At 56.9% G+C, this 27,227-nt stretch overlaps 2 protein-coding genes across 5 annotated transcripts; one reads left to right on the forward strand and one right to left on the reverse strand.

Moving 5' to 3' along the window:
• Nucleotides 1-118: 118 nt before the first annotated feature.
• Nucleotides 119-9,342, forward strand: SRPRA (SRP receptor subunit alpha). The gene is given in 15 exon segments (XM_038753415.1): nucleotides 119-264; nucleotides 5,111-5,194; nucleotides 5,404-5,567; nucleotides 6,325-6,488; nucleotides 6,585-6,744; nucleotides 6,839-6,902; nucleotides 6,904-6,993; nucleotides 7,069-7,169; nucleotides 7,243-7,361; nucleotides 7,467-7,553; nucleotides 7,647-7,819; nucleotides 7,923-8,136; nucleotides 8,225-8,388; nucleotides 8,462-8,560; nucleotides 8,637-9,342. Coding segments are annotated over 15 exon segments (1,929 nt in total). The 5' UTR covers nucleotides 119-147; the 3' UTR covers nucleotides 8,766-9,342.
• Nucleotides 9,304-27,118, reverse strand: FAM118B (family with sequence similarity 118 member B). Of its 4 annotated transcripts, none has more exons than XM_038753421.1 (10): nucleotides 27,070-27,104; nucleotides 25,158-25,283; nucleotides 24,173-24,334; nucleotides 15,742-15,834; nucleotides 14,164-14,416; nucleotides 11,530-11,724; nucleotides 11,259-11,387; nucleotides 10,120-10,405; nucleotides 9,751-9,807; nucleotides 9,304-9,643 (listed from the first exon to the last, which is right to left on the reverse strand). In XM_038753421.1, the coding sequence occupies exons 4-10, from the start codon at nucleotides 15,771-15,773 to the stop codon at nucleotides 9,630-9,632; spliced, it is 966 nt and encodes a 321-aa protein (XP_038609349.1). In that variant the 5' UTR covers nucleotides 15,774-15,834; nucleotides 24,173-24,334; nucleotides 25,158-25,283; nucleotides 27,070-27,104; the 3' UTR covers nucleotides 9,304-9,629. The 4 variants fall into 4 exon arrangements, with proteins under 4 accessions (XP_038609349.1, XP_038609348.1, XP_038609347.1 ...); XM_038753419.1 differs by having other exon boundaries at nucleotides 9,305-9,643; nucleotides 11,530-11,757; nucleotides 25,158-25,229; nucleotides 27,070-27,118; XM_038753418.1 differs by having other exon boundaries at nucleotides 9,305-9,643; nucleotides 11,530-11,757.
• Between the last annotated feature and the right edge of the window lie 109 nt (nucleotides 27,119-27,227).

Here is a 27,227-nt window from a genome sequence, read left to right on the forward strand (position 1 = left end):
CTGACGTCACCGGGGGGCGACCGGGGCGGAAGCGCGGGGAGGCGGCCTTCCGGCGCCGCGGCCGGGTGACGTGTCCCCGAGCACGGCCGCCCCCGGACGGGACGGGTCCCCATCCTCCTCCTCCTCCTCCTCCTCACCGCCGGCACCATGCTGGATTTCTTCACCATCTTCTCCAAGGGCGGGCTCGTGCTCTGGTGCTTCCAGGGCGTCAGCGACTCGTGCACCGGACCCGTCAACGCGCTCATACGCTCCGTGCTGCTCCAGGTGACGCCCCCTCCCCTCCTTCCCCCATCTCCCCCCATTATTATTATTATTATTATTGTTATTATTATCATCCAGCACTTACAAGGTGACGCCCCACGCCCCTCCCCTCCTGCCCCCATTTCCCCCCAGTATTATTATTATTGTTATTATTAATTATCCAGCACTTACAAGGTGACGCCCCACGCCCCTCCTTCCCCCATCTCCCCCCATTATTATTACTATTATTATTATCCAGCACTTACAAGGTGACGCCCCACACCCCTCCCCTCCTGCCCCCATCTCTCCCCATTATTATTATTATTATTATTATTATCCAGCACTTACAAGGTGACACCCCACACCCCTCCCCTCCTTCCCCCATCTCCCCCCATTATTATTATTATCCAGCACCTACAAGGTGACGCCCCACACCCCTCCCCTCCTGCCCCCATCTCCCCCCATTATTATTATTATTATTATTATTGTTATTATTGTCCAGCACTTACAAGGTGATGCCCCACACCCCTCCCCTCCTTCCCCCATCTCCTCCCATTATTATTATTATTATTATTATTATTGTTATTATTGTCCAGCACTTACAAGGTGATGCCCCGTGCCCCTCCCCTCCTGCCCCCATCTCCCCCTATTATTATTATTATTATTATTGTTATTATTATTATTATCCAGCACTCACAACGTGCCAACCACTGTTCATTTATTCAATCGTATTTTTCCCCCATCTCCCCCCAAATAATCGTGCCACCCCATCACTCTCCTGGGCCTTTATTATTATTATTATTATTATTATTATCCAGCACTTACTTATAACATGCCAACCACTGTTCATTTATTCAATCGTATTTTTCCCCCATCTCCCCCCAAATAACCATGCCACCCCATCACTCTCCCGGGCCTTTATTATTATTATTATTATCCAGCACTTACAACATGCCAACCACTGTTCATTTATTCAATCATATTTTTCCCCCATCTCTCCCCAGATAACCGTGCCACCCCATCACTCTCCAGGGCCTTTATTATTATTATTATTATTATTATTATTATTATTATTATTATTATCCAGCACTTACTTACAACATGCCAACCACTGTTCATTTATTCAATCATATTTTTCCCCCATCTCCCCCCAGATAACCGTGCCACCCCATCACTCTCCCGGGCCTTTATTATTATTATTATTATTATCCAGCAGTTACGACGTGCCAACCGCTGTTCATTTATTCAATCGTATTTTTCCCCCATCTCCCTCCAAATAACGATGGCCCCCCTTCACTTTCCCGGGCCTCAGTTCCCTCATCTGGAAAATGGGGAAGAAGAATGGGAGCCCCCCGTGGGACGACTGGATCACCTTGTAACCTCCCCAGCGCTTAGGACAGTGCTTTACATGTAGTAAATGCTTAATAAGTGCCATTCTTATTATCTGTTAAGCGCCTACTACGTGCCAACCACTGTTCATTTATTCAATCGTATTTTTCCCCCATCTCCCCTCAAATAACCGTGCCACCCCTTCACTTCTCTGTGCCTCAGTGACCTCATCTGGAAAATGGGGATGAAGACTGGGAGCCCCCCTGTGGGACGACCTGATCACCCTGTAACCTCCCCAGCGCTTAGGACAGTGCTTTGCACGCAGTAAACGCTTAACAAGTGCCATTATTATTATCTGTTCAGCGCCTACTACGTGCCAGCCACTGTTCATTTATTCAATCGTATTTTTCCCCCATCTCCCCCCAAATAACCATGGCACCCCTTCACTTCTCCGGGCCTCAGTTCCCTCATCTGGAAAATGGGGATGAAGACTGGGAGCCCCACATGGGACAACCTCATTACCCTGTACCCCCCTCCCCAGCGCTTAGAACAGTGCCTTGCACATAGTAAGCGCTTAATAAAATGCCATCATTGTTATTCTCCAGGCCTCAGTTACCTCATTTGTAAAATAGGGATTAATAATAATAATATTATTATTATTCATTCATTCAGCCATATTTATTGAGCGCTTACTGTGTGCACAATAAGCGGCAACATCTAGAGACGGTCCGTGCCCAACAACGGGCTCACAGGCTAGAAGGGGAGACAGACAACAAAACAAAACATGTGGACGGGTGTCAAGTCTTCCGAACAAATGGGGGGCTCCCAGTCTTCATCCCCATTTGACAGAGGAGGGAACTGAGGCCTGGAGAATAATAATGATGGCATTTGTTAAGCGCTTACTATGTGCCAACCACTGTTTTAAGCGCTGGGGCGGGGTTGGGGGGGGGATACAAGGTGATCAGGTCGTCCCACGGGGGGCACACAGTCTTCATCCCCGTTTCACAGGTGAGGTCATTGAGGCTCAGTGAAGTGACTTGCCCAAGGTCACACAGCAGACCTGTATATATATTTGTTTTACTTGGACATATTTACTATTCTATTTATTTTCTTAATGATGTGCATTAGAGAAGCAGCGTGGCTCAGTGGAAAGAGCATGGGCTTTGGAGTCAGAGGTCATGGGTTCGAATCTCAGCTCCACCAATTGTCAGCTGGGTGACTTTGGGCAAGTCACTTCACTTCTCTGGGCCTCAGCTCCCTCATCTGGAAAATGGGGATGAAGACTGTGAGCCCCACGTGGGACAACCTGATCACCTTGTAACCTCCCCAGCGCTTAGAACAGTGCTTTGCACATAGTAAGTGCTTAATAAATGCCATCATTATTATTATTATTATTTATTATTTAGCTTTAATTCTATTTGCTCTGACAACTTGACACCTGTCCATGTTTCATTTTGTTGTCTGTCCCCCCTTTCTAGACTGTGAGCCCGTTGTTGGGTAGGGGCCGTCTCTATATGTTGCCGACTTGGACTTCCCAAGCGCTTAGTACAGTGTTCCGCACATAGTAAGCGTTCAGTAAATACGATTAAATGAGTGAATGTGGCAGAGCCAGGATTTAGAACCCATGACCTCCGACTCCAAAGCCCGTGCTCTTCCCACTGAGCCACACCGCTTCTCTACCCTCAGCCTTTATTTTTATTATTAATACCGGTATCAATTAATATTATCAGTACTATTCATTTACCCAGTTGTATTTAATGAGCGCTTACTGTGTGCAGAGCACTGAACTAAGCGCTTGGGAAGTACAAGTCATCAACATCTAGAGACGGTCCCTACCCAACAACGGGCGCACAGTCTAGAAGGAGGAGACGGACAACACCACGAAACAGGTAGACGGGTGTCAATACCATCAGAATAGATAAATAGAATTATAGCCATATTCATTCATTCAGTCATATTTATTGAGCGCTTCCTGTGTGCAGACACTGTACTAAGAGCTTGGGCAGTACAAGTTGGCAACATATAGAGACGGTCCCTATCCAACAACGGGCTCACAGCCTAGAAGGGGGAGAGACAGACAGCAAAACAAAACTTGGACAAGTGTCAAAATTGTCAGAATAAACAGAATTATAGTTGTAATAAATAGAATTATTAATAAAGTAGAGTAGTAAATCTGTACAAATAGACACAAGTGCTGTGGGGAGGGGAAGGGGGTAGAGCAGAGGGAGTGGAGGCGAGGTGGCCGACTTGGACTCCCCAAGCGCTTAGTACAGTGCTCTGCACACAGTAAGTGCTCAATAAATACAATTGAATGTTGGGGAGGGGATATAATAATAATAATAATAATGGCATTTATTAAGCGCTTACTATGTGCAAAGCACTGTTCTAAGCGCTGGGGAGGTTACAAGGTGTAGTCTATATATAGTGCCAAGCCTTTATATATATAGAGAGAGAATCAGGTATATATAGAGAGCGCGGGAGAGAAAGCGACTTTGTTTATATATACCTATATAATAATAATAATAATGATGGCATTTACTAAGTGTTTACCATGTGCAAAGCACTGTTCTAAGCGCCGGGCCAGATACAAGGTGATCAGGTTGTCCCAAGTGGGGCTCACAGTCTCAATCCCCACTCTACAGATGAGGGAACTGAGGCCCAGTGAAGTGAGTTGCCCAGAGTCACACAGCTGGCAATTGGCGGAGCCGGAATTTGAATCCATGACCTCTGACTCCAAAGCTGGGGGAGATACGAGGTAATCGGGTTGGCCCTCATGGGGCTCACAGGCTCCATCCCCATTTTCCAGGTGGGGGAACAGCCCCAGAAAGTGAAATGGCTAGCCCAGGGTCACCCAGCGGATAAGTGGCGGAGTCAGGATTAGAACCCGCATCCTCGGGTTCCTGCCGCCAAGCGATGCTGCTTCTCCGCTTCTCGCTGCTTGAAGCCTTTAATAATAATGGCATTTATTAAGGCGCTGAGGAGGTTACAAGGTGATCAGGTTGTCCCACGGGGGGGGCTCACAGTCTTAATCCCCATTTTACAGATGAGTCCCAGAGAAGTGAAGGCCCTTTCAAGGCCCTGCTGAGAGCTCACCTCCTCCAGGAGGCCTTCCCAGACTGAGCCCCTTCCTTCCTCTCCCCCTCGTCCCCCTCTCCATCCCCCCCATCTTACCTCCTGCCCTTCCCCACAGCACCTGTATATATGTTTGTACATATTTATTCCTCTATTTATTTTCTTTGTACATATCTATTCTATTTATTTTATTTTGTTAGTATGTTTGGTTTTGTTCTCCGTCTCCCCCTTTTAGACTGTGAGCCCACTGTTGGGTAGGGACCGTCTCTAGATGTTGCCAATTTGTACTTCCCAAGCGCTTAGTCCGGTGCTCTGCACATAGGAAGCGCTCAATAAAGACAATTGATGATGACGACGAAGTGACTTGCCCAGAGTCACCCAGCCGCCGCGTGGCGGAGCCGGGATTCGAACCCACGACCCGGGCCCTCTCCACCGAGCAACGCAGCTTTTCTCTCCCCTGTCCCCACAGGAGCGCGGGGGCAACAACTCCTTCACCCATGAGGCGCTCACGCTCAAGTACAAGCTGGACAACCAGTTTGAGCTGGTGTTCGTGGTAAGCGGCGGCTCCGGGCCGGAGGGGCGACCCAGCCGGGACCCAGAGATTCATTCGTCGGTCCGGTCGTATTTATTGAGCGCTCACTGTGTGCGGAGCACTGGACTAAGCGCCTGGGAAGTCCCCGCCGCGGCTGGGCCCCGGGTCCGGCTCCCCTTCCCGGGGTGGAGTTTGGCGGACGCCCTGACGGCCCCCGCCCCCGCTGCCAGGTGGGCTTCCAGAAGATCCTGACCCTGACGTACGTGGACAAGCTGATCGATGACGTGCACCGGCTGTTTCGGGATAAATACCGCACCGAGATCCAGCAGCACAGCGCGCTGGGCCTGCTGCACGGCACCTTCGACTTCCAGAACGACTTCCTGCAGCTGCTGCGGTGAGAGGGGCCCCGGGACCCCGACCAACCAGCGTGGCTCGGTGGAAAGAGCCCGGGCTTTGGAGTCAGAGGTTAATCAATCAATCAATCAGTCGTGTTTATTGAGCGCTTACCGTGTGCAGAGCACTGGACTAAGCGCTTGGGAAGTCCAAGTTGGCAACATAGAGAGACGGTCCCTACCCAACAGCGGGCTCACAGTCTAAAAGGGGGAGACGGAGAACAAGACCAAACATACTAACAAAATAAAACAAATAGAATAGATAGGTACAAGTGAAATAGAGTAATAAATATGTACAGACATATATACGTATATACAGGTGCTGTGGGGAAGGGAAGGAGGTCAGATGGGGGGGATGGAGAGGGGGACGAGGGGGAGAGGAAGGAAGGGGCTGAGTGTGGGAAGGCCTCCTGGAGGAGGTGAGTGCTCAGTAGGGCCTTGAAGGGAGGAAGAGAGCGAGCTTGGCGGATGGGCAGAGGGATTGGGGGCATTCCGGGCCCGGGAGATGACGTGGGCCGGGGGTTCAAATCCCGGCTCCGCCAACTGCCAGCTGGGTGACTTTGGGCCAGTCACTTCACTTCTCTGGGCCTCAGTTCCCTCATCTGTAAAGTGGGGATTAAAACTGTGAGCCCCCCCACGGGACAACCCGATCACCTTGTAACCTCCCCAGCGCTTCGGACAGTGTTTTGCACATAGTAAGCGCTTAATAAATGCCATCATTATTATTATTACTCCGCTCCCCTGCCGGGGCTCCTTCAGGGAGGCGGAGGACAGCAGTAAGGTTCGGGCTCCCCCCGCCATGAAGAAGTTCGAAGACTCAGAAAAGGCCAAGAAAACTGTGAGGTCGATGATCGAGACCCGGGGGGAGAAGCCCAAAGAGAAGCCCAAGGGCGGCAAGAAGAACAAGGGAGCCAAGAAGGAGGGTGAGGCTTGGGAGGGGGTGGCCCTGTGTCCCTCCTTCCCGGTTTTCCTCGGTGGGGCCCGGCCTCACCCCCCCGCGGCGCGTCCTCCCGCCCCAGGCACCGAAGGCCCCTCGGCCGGCGGCGGAGGCGCCCCGGCGGCGAAGGCGTCTCCCCCGGGGGGCTCCGGAGCCGGAGAGGAGCTGTCCAAGGAGGAGCAGATCCGCCGGAAGCGTGAGGAGTTCATCCAGAAGCACGGCCGAGGCAACGAGAGGGCCGGGTGAGTGGGGCCGGCCCTCCCCCGGGCCCCGGGGCCCGTGGCCTCGGCCCGGCGGCGGCGGGGGGCTGACTCCTCTCCCGCCTCGCCCCCGCAGCAAGTCCTCGAAGGCGGAGGCCCCCAAGGAGAAGGGCAAGAAGGCGCCGCGGGTGTGGGCCCTGGGGGGGTAGCAGCGGCCACGAGGTCCTGGACTACAGCGCTCCCACCGCCAACGGCACCCCCGAGCCCGCCCCGCCCGAGGACATCGCCCTGGTCAGTGGACGGAGGGAGGGAGGGAGGGACGGAGGGAAGGGGCCGAGCCCGGGTGACCCCCTCCTCTGCCCCCAGATCCGCGGGACGCAGGCCGGGGGGCAGCTCAAGGAGCTGGACTGCAGCAGCTCGGACGAGGACGAGGCGGACCGGGCCGCACCGGCCGTGGCCAAACCCAGGTGACGGGGCGGGGGCGGGCGAGGCCGGGCGGCCGAGGGCGAGGCCGGGCCGCTGACGGCTGCCGTCCCGTAGCGCCCGGAAGGGAGCCCTGGGCGGCATGTTCGGGATGCTGAAGGGCCTGGTGGGCTCCAAGAGCCTGAGCCGCGAGGACATGGAGTCTGTGCTGGACAAGATGCGGGACCACCTCATCGGTGAGCGGGCTGAGCTGGGGCGGGGGGGGGGGGCCGCGCGGCGGGGAGGCGGCGGGGCGCCGCCGGGCCTGACCCCCTCCCCGCCCGCCCTCCCTCCCTCCCCAGCAAAGAACGTGGCCGCGGAGATCGCCGTGCAGCTCTGCGAGTCGGTGGCCGGCAAGCTGGAGGGGAAAGTCATGGGGACCTTCAGCAGTGAGTAGCCCCCGGGCCCCGCCTCGCGTGCCCGGGCGGGCGCGCGCGTGGACGTGGGGCGCGCGCCCCACGTTCCCCTTTTCCCTGCCGCAGCCGTGACGTCCACCGTGAAGCAGGCGCTGCAGGAGTCCCTGGTGCAGATCCTGCGGCCCCGGGGCCGGGTGGACATGCTCCGCGACGTCATGGACGCCCAGCGCCGCCAGCGGCCCTACGTGGTGACCTTCTGCGGGGTCAACGGGGTCGGCAAGTCCACCAACCTGGCCAAGGTAGGGGCGGCCCCCATCCCCCCACCCCGCCGGGGAGCCAAAGGGGAGAGGGGAGGGCGGGGGCCGCGGTGACCGCGCCCGCCCGCCCGCCCGCCCCGCCCAGATCTCCTTCTGGCTGCTGGAGAACGGGTTCAGCGTCCTCATCGCCGCCTGCGACACGTTCCGCGCGGGGGCCGTGGAGCAGCTGCGCACCCACGCGCGCCGCCTCACCGCCCTGCACCCGCCCGAGAGCCACGGCGGCCGCACCATGGTGCAGCTCTTCGAGAAGGGCTACGGCAAGGACGCCGCCGGCATCGCCATGGAGGCCATCGCCTTCGGTAGGAGCTGGCGGGGGCCGGCCCTCCCCGCCCCTCCTCCCCGCCGGCCCCCGCCCCCCGCCCACCGGCCGCTCCGCTGTCCCCGCAGCGCGGAACCAGGGCTACGACGTGGTGCTGGTGGACACGGCCGGCCGCATGCAGGACAACGCCCCCCTGATGACCGCCCTGGCCAAACTCATCGCCGTCAACACGCCCGACCTGGTGCTGTTCGTCGGGGAGGCCCTGGTGGGCAACGAGGCTGTGGATCAGCTGGTGAGGACCCCCGCCCGCGCCCGCCCGCCCGCCCTTCTCCCCCGGTCCTGACGCCTCCGCCTGCCCCTTCCAGGTGAAGTTCAACAAGGCCCTGGCTGACCACTCCGTGGCCCAGACCCCCCGCCTCATCGACGGCATCGTCTTAACCAAGTTCGACACCATCGACGACAAGGTGGGTGGGCCCGCTGGGGGTGGGGGGGCGGGCGTGTGCGACGGGGGCTGCAGGGCCGTCTCCCGCCCCGCCCCAGGTGGGAGCCGCCATCTCCATGACTTACATCACGAGCAAGCCCATCGTCTTCGTGGGCACCGGCCAGACCTACTCCGACCTGCGCAGCCTCAACGCCAAGGCCGTGGTGGCCGCCCTCATGAAGGCCTAGCCCGGCCCTGCCGCTGCCCCCCGGCCCCGTCCTGCCCCCCCCCCCCCCCCCCATCAAGAATGCGCTTCAGTCCGCGAGCGACTTGTCAGTGTTACGCACGGATCCGGAGGGGGCCGGGGAGGGGGTTGGCCTCGTCCCGCTTTGCTCCCCGGGGTGCCGGGCTTCAGCCGCCGGAGACGGGAAACCCCCTCCCTCCCTCGACCCTTCTCCTCCCCCCGGGCCCCATCCTGTGCAGGGGTGGGAAGCATTCACGGTTGCTGCTAATTGACTGACGACCTCCATTCACTCACGTCTTCAAAAACCAAAAAAAAAAAAAGCCCAGCCAGGGCCACAGAGGCCGCCCGTCCCTCCGCCCCCCAAACCCCCTTCCCTCTCCTCCAGCGTGCCTGGTATCTGCGTGCAGCGGGGCAGAACCCAGAACCCAGCCCTCGGGCCCCCCGGGCAGCGAGCACCCCGCCCTAGCTTGGTATTGCAGATGTGTTGGTAGTGCAATAAGGTGAAGGCTGTCCGCCCAGAGAAATACATAATTTATATAAGAAAATAAATTTCATAAATAAAGGCCGCTCGCGCGTGGGGACCGGGGACTCAGTGACTGGTGCGAGGCGGCCCCGCCAACGTCAGACGGACAGGCTTTTAATCCAGCTCAGATAGGCAAAATACTGTACACTGTGACGGGCCTAGAAAACTAGAGCTTTGGGAGGGGGGGGAACCTTTAAAAAACGGGGTGGGCGGCAAAGGGGCGCGAAGGCAACGTGAGATGGCGGCGGCGGGCCCGCGGTGCCGGCCCCTCGTGCCGCGGGCTTCCTGGACGGCAACTGCTCCGACGGCGGCATCCACGGGGATCCCGGGGTGACGGGCGCTCGCTCAGGTGCCACCCCCTGGGGAGACGGGAGGCCGAGGGGGTGAAGCCGGTCCGTGCCCGCGCGCGGGGAGGGTGGGGAAGGGGAGGGGAGGGAGCTTCGGCCTCGCCGCGGGTCGCCCTTACCTCTGCCTTGGTCGTGGGCCGTGGCGGAGCCGTTCAGCTGGCCTTCTCTGGCCACGCCTGGAGGGTAGATCATCATCATCAATCGTACTTATTGAGCGCTTACTATGTGCAGAGCACTGTACTAAGCGCTGGGGAAGTACAAATTGGCAACATAGAGAGACAGTCCCTACCCAACAGCGGGCTCACAGTAGATGGAGGTAGGACCCAAGGTCAGCGGGTGGGACTCGCAGAGGGTCCCCACGGGCCTGAGGACTGACCCCCCCCCCCCCCAAGACACCCAGCCTGGGCCACGGCGGGCCCGGATCCCTGCGGCCAACCCCCCGCCGGGAGAGCCGGGGCCCGAGGAGCACCCGTGCGGCCGCCCCTCACCTGCCCTGCCCCGGGCGGCGATCTCGCCGGCCAGGCGCTGGAAGTACTCGGGCAGGTCGGCGTACTGGTTCCCGTAGGAGATGACCTTGATGCCCTTGTCCAGCATGTTCTCCCGCAGCTTCTTGAACTCGTCCACGTCGCCCCTGCGCACCAGCATGAAGTGCTCCAGGTCGGACTTGTGCTTGACGGCCTCCAGGAAGAGCGCCTGGAAGGTGGTGTCGTCCACGGTCCAGCCGCAGCCCAGGAACAGGAAGGACTTGTTCTCGTACAGCTTCTGGATCTCCCTCTGGGAGGGGCGAGGGACCCATCAAGCCCGGGCCCCCCGGGGCCGGCCTCTCCCGGCGTCCTGCCGATCCGGTGACCGCCCGCACGGGGGGAGGCTCGGGCAGGTCGAGCTCCCGCCAGGAGCCACAGCCGGGACGATTCCCTCCGGGCAGCAGGAATCGGGTTTCCCGACTAAGTCTATTTTTCAGGAAGTGGGGCTGGGGGAGAAGCTTTGGCCACCGTCCACTCTCCCTGGGCGACCCGGCTCCCCTCCTGTTGGGGCGGGGAGGGCCGGCCGCCTTCATCAATCATCACCAATCGTATTTATTGAGCGCTTACTGGGTGCAGAGCGCTGTACTAAGCGCTTGACTCTCCACCTGCCGTGGGAGGCCTCACCCGGGATGGGGTCCCGGGCGGTGGCGAGACGCGGGCTGCTGCAGTCAGCCGGGGCTCCCCTCGGGCGCTGGGTCCGCGGGCCCCCCCGGGGTGTCTTTTAAACGGGGAATAACGAACGCCCGGGAAAACCATTCGACTCGTCCACGTCTCCCCGGTGGAGGGGACAGAAATCAATGCCGAGGATCAGGTCTCTGGCTGGCGGCCCCGGACCCTAACGTGACCCTAGAAAGGGGGGTCCGGTCCCCGTGACGGATCCGAGAAAGGATAGGAGGGCCGAGGGTGGTCAAGGCCACCTCGCCCCCACACCATCATTCTGACCCCATTTGCCACCTGTGCCTCAGTGGCCACAAATGCCACAGCCACTCCCGGGGGGCTCAGGACGGGATCCCACGGGGCTCTCCTACTTGGGCGCCCCGCGGCACCCGGGAGGAGCCCGGCCACCCTGAGGGGATGGAGGCGGCCCTCAGACCCACACTCACCATGACTTCCGTGTTGCGCAGCACGTTCTGGTAGCCGGCCGGGTGGAGCACGATCCCGCTGGGGTTGGTGTAGACGCCGTGGATGTGCAGCACGCTCAGCTTCCTCTTCTCCTGAGCCCATTCCAGCACCTGCGGGCCGCGGACCCGGCTCAGGAGGATGGGGGGCGGCCCCCCGACCGAAGCTGGAGGCCCGGTTCCCTCTGAACCCCCGGGGCGTCGTTCAGCGAGGGCTAGGGAGGAGGGCTGGAGGGGGCCGACCCGCCCGGCTCACCTTCTTCTCGTCGGTGAGGTCGAGGGACTCCAGGTGCTTGCCCTGGTCGGCGGCGTACAGCTCCAGGAGGTTGTCGAAGTTGGTGGTGAGCACCAGGGCCCCGTTCTCCATCAGGTGGAGGACGGAGCTGAGCAGCTGCTTGCCCGAGTCTTCCATCTTGGACTCCAGGTCGTCAAACACCTCGTACAGACAGTCCTTGAAGAAGGTGGAGCGGACGTTGCTCGTGCGCTGGACCGGGGTTGGGGGGGGGGGGTTGGAGATCGTCAGTTGGGGTGTGGGGAGGGCGACGGGGGCGCAAACCGCTACGTTCGTCCTCCGGGGCGGCTCGGATTTCCCAACCCGAATTCCCGGTAGACCGTTCCCGAGAGGGGCCGCGGGGCAGCGGCGGGGCCTGGACCTCCCCGCCGACCTGAATGAGGTGAGGCGGGGGCCCGAAGACCCCGGGGAGGGGCAGTTTGGGACCGGTTTTGCGGAGCCGTCCTGATTCCGCTTAGGGAAAAAAAAAATCGGTTCCGCTCTCACTGTTTCTTGGGAGCAAACTAACCCAGTGCCTGGCCCATGGGGTTGCTGCGAAGCACAATAATAATAATAATGATGGCATTTATTAAGCGCTTACTGTGTGCAAAGCACTGTTCTAAGCGCCGGGGGGATACAAGGTGATCAGGTTGTCCCACTGGGGGGCTCACAGTCTTAATCCCCATTTTCCAGATGAGGTAACTGAGGCCCACAGAAGCAAAGTGCCTTGCCCAAGGTCACACAGCTGACAATTGGCGGAGCCGGGACTTGAACCCACGACCACTGACTCCAAAGCCCGGGCTCTTTCCACTGAGCCACGCTGCTTCTCACAAGGTTGCGGGAGATAATAATAATAATGATGATGGTATTTGTTTAGCGCTTCCTATGTGCAAAGCACTGTTCTAAGCGCTGGGGAGGTTACAAGGTGATCAGGTTGTCCCACGGGGGGCTCACAGTCTTCATCCCCATTTTCCAGATGAGGGAACCGAGGCAGAGAAGTGACTTGCCCAAAGTCGGTGGAGCCGGCATTTGAACCCATGACCTCTGACTCCAAAGCCCATGGTCTTTCCACTGAGCCACGCTGCTTCTCTTGGGCACCCACGGGGTGCGATGCCACACTAATAATAATAATAATGATGATGGCATTTATTAAGCGCTTACTATGTGCAAAGCACTGCTCTAAGCGCTGGGAGGACACAAGGTGATGAGGTTGTCCCACGTGGGGCTCACAGTCTTCACCCCCATTTTACAGATGAGGGAACTGAGGCCCAGAGAAGTGAAGTAGCTAAGTGGTGGCGCCGGGATTTGAACCCATGACCTCTGCCTCCAAAGCCCGGGCTCTTTCCCACTGAGCCACGCTGCTTCTCTTCACTAAGAACAGCCCCTCCCCGCCCCAGCAGCCGACGGGCGGTGGCGTCTACCGGAGGCGGACGAAGTCGGCTGAGGATGTGGGCTCGGCTCCAAGTGGGCTTTCCCGGGCCTCCCGCTCTGGTGGATTCCCCCCGTGTCCCGCCCCGTACGGCATTTCCATATCGCGTGGCTCCCTCCCGCACCCGAGGCGGCCTTCCCGCCGCTGGGCCGGCCGAGCCGGCGGGACCGGCTAAAGCCATCCCACGGGAGAGGGAGAACGAGAGGGGAAATCCCGGGCCCTGTTTCGTCCCAGAGGCTGCGGGGGACGGTCAGAAGGCGGGGACTGGCTGCCGATGCGCTACTTAATAATAATAGTAATGGCATTTATTAAGCGCTTACTATGTGCAAAGCGCTGGGGACGTTACAAGGTGATCAGGTTGTCCCATGGGGGGGCTCACCGTCTTTATCCCCATTTGACAGATGAGGGAACTGAGGCCCGGAGAAGTGACTTGCCCAAAGTCACCCGGCTGACAGGTGGCGGAGCCGGGATTTGAACCCGCGACCTCCGACTCCAAAGCCCGGGCTCCTTCCACGGAGCCACGCTGCTCCCCTACTTCTGAAGGGTGTCACCCCAGATCCCCGGCTGCCTCCAGTGGGTTATTTCGGGGGGCGGGGCGTGGGGGGTGAGGTTGGAAGCCGATGGGTTTCTGTGGTGCTTTTAAGAGGGTGACGTTGGGGATGGGAGGTGGGGAGGGTTTCCCTGGGAGCTAGGCCGGGCTCCTCAGAAATGGACAGATTTCCGTGGCATTATTACGGGGGCAACAAGGGGTTGGGGAGGGCTTCCTCGGGAGCTGGGCTGGTTTCTGCGGAGTTTTTAGGGGGGCGACGTCGGGGTGGGGGGCGTCTGCGACTCTCCCGTGTTCCTTTTCGAGAGGGCGGCCGTTCTGCCCATACACGCTCACACGGGCAGCCGAGGGAAGGGAGGGAGGGAGCTCGATGGCCTCGGAGGGCGGCTGGGTGAGCAGGGGGCTGAATCGGAATTCCCTCCCATTCCCCCTTCCCTTGGCTAGGGCCGGCTTTCAATCCCCTCACTTCCTCCCACTGTGCTTGGCGTGTCGGGGAGGGAATTCAGAGCTACTGTAAAGCCCCCAGCCCTCCCCGCTTTGACCTCTAACAGGGGTCCGATCGTTCAACCGCACCCAGGGCCCCCGCGGGAGACCCCTTCCCCACATTCGGTCCCCTTCCCACCCACCCTCGGGCCTCACTCACTGGGGACAGTTTCTGGATGAGGTCGTGGGCGACGTGGACGAGGTTCTTGTCCTCGTGCAGACACTTCTGGAACTTTCTGCTCTCTTCATCCTCCAGGAGGTCGAAGTCGATGGCCGCGTCCAGCAGGGCCTGGATCAGGCCTTTCCAGGACTTGAGGGCCGGAACCTGGGGCGCCACGGCGGCGCTGATGCCCGTCCCGATCACCAGCACCAGCTCCCGGGGCTTCTTGGTCTTCAGGCTCGGCAGCAGCTTCCTTCGGAGGAGGAGGAGGAGGAGGGGGGCCCGATGGGGGCTGGGAATGTCCCGGGCGGACCCCCACGGCAGACTGGAAGCCAAGAGCTGGGCGCGGGAGCCCCAGTTCAAAGCCAACTGGTCCCAGGTGGTCAGTGGCGGCGGGCTCAAGCCGCCGGGGTGGGCCTCCTTCACCCCAGGTGTCTTACCAAGACCGGAGAGCTCCCCATCAAGGCCGAAATCATCCCCAAACGGCGGCTTTCCGGCCAGTGGCGCTCTGAAACCCGGCCTTTCCCATCCTCACCCTGCCTGGAGTCCCTTCCCCAGCTCAGCAGGCCTGGCGGACCACACAGCTCCTCCTTTTTAAAACCCGGAGCCCGTTTCGCTCCCGGGAGAGCCCCTTCACCGTTCAGGTGTTCTGAGTGAAAACCGTCGGAGGCAGTAGGGAATTTGATTTTTGACCCCACGGGACCTTGCGATCCGAGGATGGCTTGGTCTGGGGCGCTCGGGGGCGGAAAGGAACCTGCCTTCGAGGTCTGCTTCAGACCAGCGGCGGTGAAGAGAAGGAATCCCGCCGGTCGATGCCCTGCGGTCCTGGCCAGAGCCCAGAGACACCCCTGGCATTGCACGCGGCCTTAGGGGTGGTCAGCGCACCCCTATCTCGGGACAGGTGACGGTGCTTAGTAGCCAGCCCCTCCTCAGCAGCCTCGGCGTGCACATTTCTCCACCCGGGGCGGAACTAAAGTTCGTCCTCTCCACGGCAACGGGGCCTCTTCTTTGCATCTCTGCCTGATGGGCCCCCGGGGTTGGTCCACCTGCTCCCCCGTCCTCCAGCCCAATTCTCGGGCTGCTCCTCTTTTTCCATTCACGCCCACGATCTGGCGGGACAGCCTTCCTCTTTCCCCATCTCAGGCGGGCCTCCCTTATCGCCCGTCTCTGATCTTCACTGGGGCAGTGCCAAGCGTCCTCTCGGGCACCGGGAACTGCAGACGTCTCTCTTTCCTGAAGCGTGGGCGTGCAGCCCCGGTTTTCGGAAAAGCCTCGAGGACTTTGGCGAGGGAAACGAAGAGAAGACCTGTTCTCCCTCCTACCTGGGCGGTGAGCCCGATGAGGGACAGGAACTGAGTCTAACCCGATTATCCTGTCCCTGCCCCAGCGCTCAGCGTAAGCGCTTAACAAATACCACCGACGTTACTGAAAGAGCTAGCTTCCTTCTGGCTTCAGACGGTGGTTCCACTCCTTCCTTTTCCAAGTTTTAGTTCTAGGAAGTAGCTGTCCTCCGGGAACCGGAGTCAGGATGGCAATGCCCACTGCTTTCTGGGCCCCGTACTGCTTTTGTCCACCTACCTGGGTTTTTTGGTAGGGGGCAATCCATCCATGAGGAATTCAAAGATGTTTTCTCTCTCCGAAGGCTGGCTCCTTGTCCAGGCAATCCAGTTTCTAAGACAGACACAGATAACGATCGGGACCGATCCTCAGCTCCGGGCCACGGCACCGAGAAAACCCGTCTCCCCCAATAATCCGCTGGAGTTCTAAACCGAGGGCTTTAGCGCTTAGTACGGTGCTCCTCACATAGTAAGCGCTCAATAAATACCACTGGTTGACTGATTTAGGTCTGTTCCTTGTAAACCGAGGGCTTTAGCGCTTAGTACGGTGCTCCTCACATAGTAAGCGCTCAATAAATACCACTGGTTGACTGATTTAGATCTGTTCCTCACCCAACCTCCACCCCCAACTTCCTAGCTCCCCTGCTCTGTTTCAACGAGGCGCAGGATAACCCATCATTAATGGTATTTATTGAGCATTCACCGTGGGTAGAACACTGAACTAAGCGCTTAGGAGAAGCCAATGCCACAGGTTTGATATCTATTCTATTTATTTTATTTTGTTAGTATGTTTGGTTTTGTTCTCTGCCTCCCCCTTTTAGACTGTGAGCCCACTGCTGGGTAGGGACCGTCTCTATATGTTACCAACTTGTACTTCCCAAGCGCTTAGTACAGTGCTCTGCACACAGTAAGCGCTCAATAAATACGATTGATGATGATGGTCCACAGGGAGTTTCTACTCAACTGACAGATCCCAGACTGAGCCCCCTTTTTCCTCCCCTCCTCCCCATCCCACCTCCTTCCCCTACCCATAGCACCTATATATATATATATGTATATATATATATTTGTACAGATTTATTACTCTATTTATTTTACTTGTACATATTTACTATTTATTTTGTTAACGATGTGCATACAGCTTTAATTCTATTTGTTCGGACGATTTTGACACCTGTCCACATGTTTGGTTTTGTTGTCTGTCTCCCCCTTCTAGACTGTGAGCCCGCTGTTGGGTAGGGACCGTCTCTAGATGTTGCTGACTTGTACTTCCCAAGTGCTTAGTACAGTGCTCTGCACACAGTAAGCGCTCAGTAAATACGATTGAATGAATTCCTATTCAAGAGACTCCTCCTCCTAGTTTCCAGGAGAAGCCAGAAGAAAAGGCGACGGCGTGGCCTACTGGAAAGCGCACAAGGCAGGAGACCCGGGTTCTAATCCAGCTCCACCACAGGCCTGCTTTGTGGCCTTGGGCAAGTCACTTCACTTCCTCTAGGCTTCAGTTTCTTCAGTGTGGCCTAGTGGAGAGCGCGGGCTTGGGAGTCAGAAGGACCTCGGTTCTAATCCCGGCACTGCCGCATGTCTGCCGCGTGACCTTAGGTAAGGCACTCCACTTCTCTGGGCCTCATCTGTAAAGTGGGGCTTGAGACTGTAAGCCCACTGGTGGGTAGGGACTGTCTCTATATGTTGCCAATTTGTACTTCCCAAGCGCTTAGTACAGTGCTCTGCACATAGTAAGCGCTCAATAAATACGATTGATGATGATGATGTGGGACATGGACTGTGTCCAACCTGATTATCTTGTATCTACCCCAGTGCTTACAACAGTGCCTGGTACATAGTAAGAACTTTACTATGTAAATACATATCTATTCTATTTATTTACATATCTATTCTATTTATTTTATTTTGTTAGTATGTTTGGTTTTGTTCTCTGTCTCCCCCTTTTAGACTGTGAGCCCAATGTTGGGTAGGGACTGTCTCTAGATGTTGCCAATTTGTACTTCCCAAGCGCTTAGTACAGTGCTCTGCACATAGTAAGCGCTCAATAAATATGATTGATGATGATGATGAAGAACTTTATCTTCTTATTTATTTATTTTTAAAAGAGGGGACGAAAATACCATCTTACCTCCTTCCCTTCCCCACAGTACCTGTATATATGTTTGTACATATTTATTACTCTATTTATTTTACTTGTACATATCTATTCTATTTATTTTATTTTGTTAGTACGTTTGGTTTTGTTCTGTCTCCCCCTTCTAGACTGCGAGCCCGCTGCTGGGTAGGGACTGTCTCTAGATGTTGCCAACTTGGACTTCCCAAGCGCTTAGTACAGTGCTCTGCACACAGTAAGCGCTCAATAAATACGATTGATTGATTGATTGATTGACTGAAAATACCTGTTCTCCCACCTTCTTAGGTGGTGAACTCCATGTGGGCCAGGAACAATGTCTGATCTTATGATCTTATATCTTCCCCAGTGGTTGGCCTGTAGTAAGCACTTAATGCCATCATTATTATTATTAATCACCATCGTCATCATCATAACTACCTAGCTTTCCCATTCTATAGGGGACTGGGTGGATACGATCCCGTTTGCCAGAGGTTTCAACCAGGGACGCAGAACAGAGAGCCATCACGGAAGCCCGGTCCTTACGGGGCACCTGGTTCCAGAATGCCCTGCCGGCCACAGAAGCAGTATTCATTCATTCAATCGTATTTATTGAGCGCTTACTGTGTGCACAGCACTGGACTAAGCGCTTGGGAAGTCCAAGTTGGCAACATCTAGAGACGGGCCCTACCCAACAGCGGGCTCACAGTCTAGAAGGGGGGAGACAGACAACAAAACATATTGACAAAATAAAATAAATAGAATAAATATGTACAAATAAAATAAATAAATGGCAAGAGCACGGGCTTTGGAGTCGGAGGTCAGGGGTTCAAATCCCGGCTCCGCCACTTGTCAGCTGTGTGACTTTGGGCAAGTCACTTCACTTCTCTGGGCCTCAGTTACCTCATCTATAAAATGGGGATTAAGGCTGTATATGTTTGTACATATTTATTACTCTATTTTACTTGTACATATCTATTCTATTTATTTTATTTTGTTAGTATGTTTGGTTTTGTTCTCTGTCTCCCCCTTTTAGACTGTGAGCCCGCTGTTGGGTAGGGACTGTCTCTAGATGTTGCCAACTTGTACTTCCCAAGTGCTTAGTACAGTGCTCTGCACACAGTAAGTGCTCAATAAATACGATTGATTGATTGACTGTGAGCCCCTTGGGACAACCTGATCACCTTGTAACCTCCCCAGCACTTAGAACAGTGCTTTGCACATAATAAGCGCTTAATAAATGCCATTATTATTATTATTAGAGTAATAAATACGTGCAGACATATATACATATATACTGGTGCTGTGGGGAGGGGAAGGAGGCAAGGCGGGGGGGATGGGGAGAGTAAGGAGGGGGCTCAGTCTGGGAAGGCCTGGGAGTCCGAAGGACCTGGGTTCTAATCCCGGCTCCACCATCTGTCTGCTGGATGAGCTGGGGCAAGTCACTGCACTTCTCCTGGCCTCCGTTCCCTCGTCTGTAAAATGGGGATTAAGACTGAGTGCCCCATGTGGGATACGGACTGTGTCCAACCTGATTAGCGCATATCTCCCCCAGCATTTAGTAGAGCGCCTGGTACGCGGTAAGCGCTTAACAAAAACCATAAAGGAAAAAAAGTCCAGAGCGAATCCTCCGGAAGGCTGAAGATGCCCCATTCACGCCCGTGTTCAAAGCTCTGGGTGGAATTGAAAGCCTAAAGGCCGGTAAGAGGAGCCAACTTGCTCCAGGGGGCAAGACCCGGCCCGGCCTGAGTCGTCTTTCCCGGCTTCTTGATCTCACCAGGTGAAAATAATTGTGGAATTTGTTAAGTGCTTACTGTGTGCTAAGCTCTGAGGTAGCTACAAGATCATCAGGTCGGACACAGCCCCTACCCGAGAGGGGCTCACAATGCCAAGAGCGAGGGAGAACGGGGACTTAATCCCTATTTTACAGCTGAAGAAACTGCGGCCCAGGGAAACTGAGCGACGTACCTCGGCTCACGAGCCGGATAATATATATAATATGTTGGCATTTGTTAAGCGCTTACTATTTGCAAAGCACTGTTCTAAGCGCTGGAGGGGCTGCAAAGTGATCAGGTTGTTCCACGGGGGGCTCCCAGTCTTAATCCCCATTTTACAGATCATCAATCGTATTTATTGAGCGCTTACTATGTGCAGAGCGCTGTACTAAGCGCTTACAGATGAGGTAGCTGAGGCTCAGAGAAGTTAAGTGTCTCGCCCAAGGTCACACAGCAGACGTGAGGCGGAGCAGGACTTCGAACCCATGACCTCTGACTCCAAAGCCAGGGCTCTTTCCACTGAGCCACACTGCTTCTCTCGGATCCCCGAGGCGTCATACTCAATATCAGTTCCCGGGGCGGAATTCCAAGGAGGAAAGTTCCGGAATGCTGTCCATCTACCGGCCCTCTCTGCCCCCGCTCCTCGGAAGCCGGTGGAGGTGGGCTGCCAAGCTGATTTGGCGCTTTGCAAACGCTCCTTTAAGATCTCGCCGCTCTCCCAAGCCCTTGGAGAAGCAGCACGGCTCAGGGGAAAGAGCCCGGGCTTTGGAATCAGAGGTCAGGGGTTCAAATCCCGGCTCCACCAGCTGTCAGCTGTGTGACTTTGGGCCAGTCACTTAACTTCTCTTATGCCTCAGTTACCTCAGCTGTAAAATGGGAGTTAAGACTGTGAGCCCCCCGTGGGACAACCTGATCACCTTGTAACCTCCCCAGCGCTTAGAACAGTGCTTTGCAATCAATCAATCAATCAATCGTATTTATTGAGCGCTTACTATGGGCAGAGCACTGTACTAAGCGCTTGGGAAGTACAAATTGGCAACACATAGAGACAGTCCCTACCCAACAGTGGGCTCGCAGTCTAAAAGGGGGAGACAGAGAACAGAACCAAACATACCAACAAAATAAAATGAATAGGATAGAAATGTACAAGTAAAATAAATAAATAGAGTAATAAATATGTACAACCATATATACATATATACAGGTGCTGTGGGGAAGGGAAGGAGGTAAGATGGGGGGATGGAGAGGGGGGCGAGGGGGAAAGGAAGGAAGGGGCTCAGTCTGGGAAGGCCTCCTGGAGGAGGTGAGCTCTCAGCAGGGCCTAGTAAGCACATAGTAAGCGCTTAATAAATGCCATCATTATTATTATTATTATTATTATTTTGACCTCCCGGCAGGTTGAGGGACAGCGGCCGACCGGGCGTTTCCCTGTGCCCCGGCTAGGAATGCTTGGTTAAGGTGAGAGGGACCTGTTTGTGGTGAGGATGGCACCAGGACAATTCCCAGGCAACCCCCAAGCTTCTTCAGCAGGGGGAAGTGGGGGGAGCTGGGGAGGTGCCCTAAACCAATTTGATATATTTGAGGGCCTCTCCCTCCTCCCACGGCAGCCCTATCAAGCCCCTCAGTTTTCGGGTTCCACAGCTTACGAACACCGAGGGATTCAAAGCGCGGCGGCGGCGGAAACAAGTCGCGTAGAGCTCCTCTGGCCGCCGTTCGCTTTCAAAATCAATCAATCGACCGTATTTATTGAGCGCTTACTGTGTGCAGAGCCCTGTACTAAGCGCTTGGGAAGTACAAGTTGGCAACGTATAGAGACGGTCCCTACCCAACAGTGGGCTCGCAGTCTAAAAGGCAAATCCCAAGGGAATAGCCGCCGCCTTGGGTCTTTGGAAACCCCCACTAAACCGCGATGGGGGGAGCAGGCGTGACTCGGGCGAGGTTGGGCCCTCGGCCCACCTGGGGCTGGTGGGGTCCACCCCAGGCCGGAGAGGTCAGCGGCCGCTCAGAAGCCTCCTTTCTCCTGGACTTTTGACAGCCAATGCCGCCTCGCTCCCTCACCGGCCGGGAGTGGACGCCCCGCGGGGGTCCCCCCATCAGGGAGCGGGACGGTGGGGGAGAAGGAGGAGGAGGAGGGTGATTAAAACAGCTCCCAGATGAACTAAACAAAAGATCTCTCAGGCTTAATCTGGCCCCGGCAGCTTGTGCCGGCTTGCCCGCCGACGCTCATGCACCTGGAGGAGCTCGGTGACCGTTACCCGGACTCTGGGCCAGAAAGGGGGTGGGGCGACCGGCCCCGCCTGGAAACCCGGTGCCCGAGACAAAGGAGAGGAAGCCGCGGGCCTTGGCTTTCCAGGCCGGCCGGATCCGGGATGTCCTTGGTTATTTGCGGCCGAAATGGGTCAAGGCCCGAGCGGGGGCCCCGTCGTCACCGGCCGACCCGTGCCCGGGGACCTGGGTCGAGAGCCCGAACCTGTTTCCCGGCCCGCGTCCCTCCAGATTTGGCTTCCTGGGTCGGGGAGGGGGCGGGCATCGTCAGAGCAGCCGGCCAAGAGGCTACCGGTCCCAGCCGCTCGGAGAGGCGACTCAGGATATACATAGCTGCAATTTATTTATTTATATTAATGTCTGTCTCCCCTCTAGACTCAAAGCTGGTTGTGAGCAGGGAATGAGTCTGTTTATTGTTATATTGCACTCTCCCAAGCACTTAGTACGGTGCTCTGCACACAGTAAGCGCTCAAGAAATACAACTGAATGAATGAATGGTAGTCGCACAGCCTGAGGTCTCATGATCCTCCCCTGCCTCGAAGAGTCAGGTCTGGCCAGAGACGGGAGCAAGGCCCCATATAGAGCCCGGCTCCGGACTAGCATCCCAAACCGCCCGGGTGTCTGGAGGGCGGAAGACAGCCGGGCCCGGGGGCTTTATCTTCCCCCAAGTGCCCCTCGAGGTCCCCAAAAATCGGCTCACCTAGGCCTCCGCCGCCGCTCCCGACCCCAGGGCCCTGTCGGATCTGACTTCCCACTTCCTGCTGCTGATGCAAACCACATGGTTCCTCTCAAACTGCTTTATGCTCGGACTTTGGGACTGTGTTCAACGCCGCTCCGGGGACCCACTGGAAAGATTTTTCAATTTGCCGCTATTTTACTCTCCGGATTAAAAAAAAAAATCTATTTAAGTTAAGCCACCTCCTTGCACCTCGTTGCTAGGGATGTCTGTGCAAACATGGCTCAGCCCTCTGCGGCCAATTCCTAGGGAGCAGCAGATGAGCCGTCGTTTTGGCGCTCTGGTAGTTGTCGCTGACTTGAGCGGGGAGATGATCTCAGCTGAAGCAAGGAGGCCCGGTGGGGGGAAGATGGGGGGCGGGGGGGCAGGTGGCTTTGATGAGTCCTTTTAGATTAAACAAACACAACCACCCACAAGACTGAAGTGGCTTCCCTGTCCTTCCTCAAATCGGCAAGCGGCTTAGCGATTTCGTCGAGGAGGAGACTAGCTGTCTCAAAGGCTTCCTTGGCTCTCGGCTCTTTCCCTGCCACCCACAAAGACACCGTTTTAGTGCAGCCCTTAACATCCTCGTCCTTTAACCGTTGATCTCTCGCCCTTCTGATGCCGAACCCCTTTCCTGGCCCGTAAAACACCTCCCTTAGCCTGCAATCGCACTGTCCGCCAAGTTGCCATTTTCTGGCACCACGACTGGTTTCTCTTTGGGCTCCCGGTCCTGGGGGACCCTGTAAAATGGGCAGTGCCAGGCTGCCCGGGGTCTCGAGGAGGTAAGACCACCCGGACAAAGCACCGCTTTGCCTCCGCTTATCAGTCTGTAGCTGAAAGACTCCCTGAGGCAACTTAGAAAGGCCATTTTCTAAGGGCAAAGTCTGATCCTGAAAGATAAGCTGAGAGGGGTTATAAGGAAGCAACTCACCAGGATTGGGGGAATCCATCACCCACTCCAGTGGAAGTAAATAGAGGATAAGAAAAGATCTCCCAAAATTTGAGTCGACTTGCAGAGATAGCGGGGAGAGAGAGGGGGAAGCCATCCACGTCCCCTTGGGGAGAAAGCGCCGATGTGGACGGCAAACGTGGTGCCGCGGATGGGGAGGATGTTTCCGAGGTCCCTTCCAGTGGGCGTGAGTGTCACTCGGAGAATCTCGGGCACACCAAGCCTAGGAAAATGCCATTGGGCCCTTTTCTGGCCCCGCTGCTGCCGTTTGGAACGAGCCTTGTTCAGTCACAGATGACTAAGGAGGAAAAATATGGATGACCACCCGCGGGACACGAGGTCGGGTCGCTCCACGGCAGCCAAAAATGCGTATATCGAGGGCAATCGGGCCTTTTAAATCTGTTCTCGACAACCGGAGAAAGATGGGCAGAGATGCACTGGGCGAGCCGAACGCAAGGGAAAACGGCACGGTCGCTAGCCGGCATCAGAGCCCGGTGAAAAAAGGGGTCAAAACAAGTTCCCAAGTGGGGGGAAACGCGAGAACCAAACTGAGGCAGATGATCGTGCACGAGGAAGAAGGCCACCGAGAAAATGGGAGGAGGCCAGATGGGCCCCGACCTGACGGCTCGGAGACGTTACTAACAGAGGAGGAAGTCGCTGCCAGCAGATTTTTGCACGAATTCCTTACCCTTGAGCTCAGAGGGCTGCGACGCCTATGCCCCAAACCAGAAGCGAGGGGGAAACGCTCCGTCTTTTCTGGTCAAACCCGCGTCCCCCTCCTCCCTCACTCCAGTCGGGCAGCTAGATTGTGCCACGTGGTTGCGGGGTAGGGGGGACATTTCAAATACTCACTGTGTCGTTTCAGGATGATGGTCCCTACTTGCTTCTTCTCCGGACGCTTGACTCCCGGGCTCACGGGTCACTGCTGATCCAACCGCATGTGGTGGGGGGGGAGGTATTAGCAGCGCTGTTCAGCACCCACTGGACGCAAGGAACCGGAGGACTGAGCGAGCCCTGGACAGAATATGACACGGAGAAGTGACGTGTGGCCTACTCACGAGACGCTTACCCTCGACTGGTCCAATAATGAGACTATTTACTGAGCACCCACTGAGAGCAATGCACTGCCCCTAAGGAAAGTGAAGTCCTATTCCCTGCCCTCAAGGAGCCTATCCTCTAATGATACCTAGAAAGCCTCCCGCCTCAACTCTCTCCTCCGGCACAGCATGCCCGGTCTGTTGGGAGAGAAGGCGATATTCATTCGATCATTGGTATTTATTGAACGCTTACTGTGTGCGGAGCATTATACTAAGCAGTCGGGAGAGTGCAATACAATATTAAAAAGACGCATCCCTTCCCACACCGAGCTTACAGTCTGCAGGTGGAGACAGACATTAAAAGAAAGAAATAAATGACAGATATGGATGAAAGTGCTGTGTGGGGCTGGGAGGGAGGATGAATAAAGGGAGCGGATCAGGGCGACGCAGAAGGGAGTGGGAGCAGAGGGAAGGAGGGCTTAGTCAGCGTTAAGAGCTCAGAAAAGGTGAGCCTAGATAAAATTTGAACCACCCACTCGTCCACAAAGAAGCGTACGGTGAAGTGGAAAGGCCGGTGGCAATGAAGAACGCTCTACCCTGGGGCCCTCGTCTCGAGGATCGGCGCCTGAGAGTTTTGGTAAGGTCTGTTAGTCTTGGTAATATGTCCCCCACGCCACCCCTAAATAGGGGGGCCCCGGAGACATTTAAAAACTCCCAACACCCCTTTGTCTACCTCTCTTCCTCCCCGTTTTCATTTACATAACTGTTAAAACATTTCAAAAATAAAAACCAGTACTTACCTCGCGGGAGCAACTAGCGCTTGTACTTCTGTCCAGGCCTGGCAACATTCACTGGCTTTCTGCTTCTTCCTGCTGTTCCGATAAGACAATCGCTCTCAAATTGAGCACGGCCCAAGCAGCAGATCACTGAAGGTTGAAAAACCAAATATGGGACATAAAGGCATCTGGGGCTTTTTTTTTTTTTCTTATGGTATTTGTTAAGCGCTTACTATGTGCCAGGCATTGTTCTAAGTGCCGGGGCAGATACAGAATAATCAGGTTGGGCACAATCCATGTCTCACATGGGGCTCGCAGCCTAAATATCCATTTTACAGATAAGGGAATTGAGGCAGAGAAGTGACTCGCCCACGGCAGACAAGTGGAGGAGCCAGGATTAGGACTCAGATCCTCCTGGCTCCCAGGCCTGGCATTATAGAGGTCAGAACAGTTGAAAACTAGACCGTCCAGCAGATTTTTGAGGGTTTAAAAGCCAAATAGGGGACATAAAATTAGCCGGAGCTTTATCAGTTGTGGATAAGAGTCGGACCAGTCCTCTAAACCGTAAGCCCGCTGTGGGCAGGGATTGTCTCTATTGCTGCATTGTACTTTCCAAGCTCTTGGTACAGTGCTCAATAAATACAACTGAATGAATAAATGGATCAGCTGAAATCTGGGCTCTCCAGCCTAAACCGGACAAATGGGCGCCCTGCTCCTCGGACACAATTTCTTGGGTCTCCAACGGCCCCTCCTAGGCATGGCGGCAGAGCCAATCTGTAAGGTGTACAGATCAACGACCCTTCGTGCTCGCTCCTCCGGACCGCCCGCCCCCGTCCCAGACCTTAGCACAGCGCTTGGCATATAGTTAGCGCTTGGGTGTGCGGCGTGACTGAGAAGGGTGCTGGGAAACCCAGCAGAACCTCCCTTCGGGCTGCCCGGGGTGGTGGTGATGAGTTGGACCATGGTGGGGGGCGGGGGGGAGGGAGAATCCTGAGTCTGGGGAAGGAGGGAGGGAGGGTCCTGAGTGGGGGGGGCAGGGAGGGTCCTGAGTTGGGGGGAGGCAGGGAGGGTCCTGAGTGGGGTGGAGGGAGGGAGGGAGGGTCCTGAGTGGGAGGGCAGGGAGGGTCCTGAATGGGGGGGGGCAGGGAGGGTCCTAAGTGGGTGGGGGCAGGGAGGGTCCTGAGTGGGGGGGGGAGGGAGAGTCCTGAATTGGGGGGGCCTGCAGGGAGGGTCCTGAATGAGGGGGGCAGGAAGGGTCCTGAATTGGGGGGGCCTGCAGGGAGGGTCCTGAATGAGGGGGGCAGGAAGGGTCCTGATTTGGGGGGGGCAGGGAGGGTCCTGAATTGGGGGGCAGGGAGGGTCCTGAGTGGGGGGGAGGGAGGGTCCTGAATGGGGGGGCGCGGGGAGGGTCCTGATTGGGGGGGGGCAGGGAAGGTCCTGAGTGGGGGGGGGGGCAGGGAGGGTCCTGATTGAGGGGGGGCAGGAGGGTCCTGAATTGGGGGGGGGGGCGTGCAGGGAGGGTCCTGTATGAGGGGGGCAGAAAGGGTCCTGATTTGGGGGGGGGAAGGGAGGGTCCTGAATGGGGGGGCGCGGGGAGGGTCCTGATTGGGGGGGGCAGGGAAGGTCCTGAGTGGGAGGGAGGGAGGGTCCTGAATGGGGGGGGCAGGGAGGGTCCTGAGTGGGGGGGGGGCAGGGAGGGTGGTCCTGAGTGGGGGGGAAGGAGGGTGGGTCCCTGAGTGGGAGGGAGGGAGGGAGGGAGGGTCCTGAGTGAGGGGGGGCAGGGAGGGTCCTGGGGGGGGAGGGAGGGTGTGGGCGGCAGTGGTTGAGGGGTCTCCCTGAGGGGGGGAGGGGGGGGAGGGGGGGAGGGAGGGAGGGCGGGGGTCCGGGCCGCCGCTAAGGGAGCCCCACCGTCCCGCGGCGCCTCGGCGGGCCTTACCGCTCCGCGCAGCCGCACTGGGCGCCGGCCGGCCGGCAGGCTGGCAGGCTGGCAGGCTGCCTGGCTCCGAGGCCCCGCCCCCCAGCCCGCCCGAGGCCCCGCCCCCCGACGCGCAGCCGCACTGGGCGCCCGCCGCGCTCACGTGACACCCCCCTCCC

The sequence above is a fragment of the Tachyglossus aculeatus genome, chromosome 11 (genome assembly GCF_015852505.1).
Source record: "Tachyglossus aculeatus isolate mTacAcu1 chromosome 11, mTacAcu1.pri, whole genome shotgun sequence".
Classification (NCBI taxonomy): domain Eukaryota; kingdom Metazoa; phylum Chordata; class Mammalia; order Monotremata; family Tachyglossidae; genus Tachyglossus; species Tachyglossus aculeatus.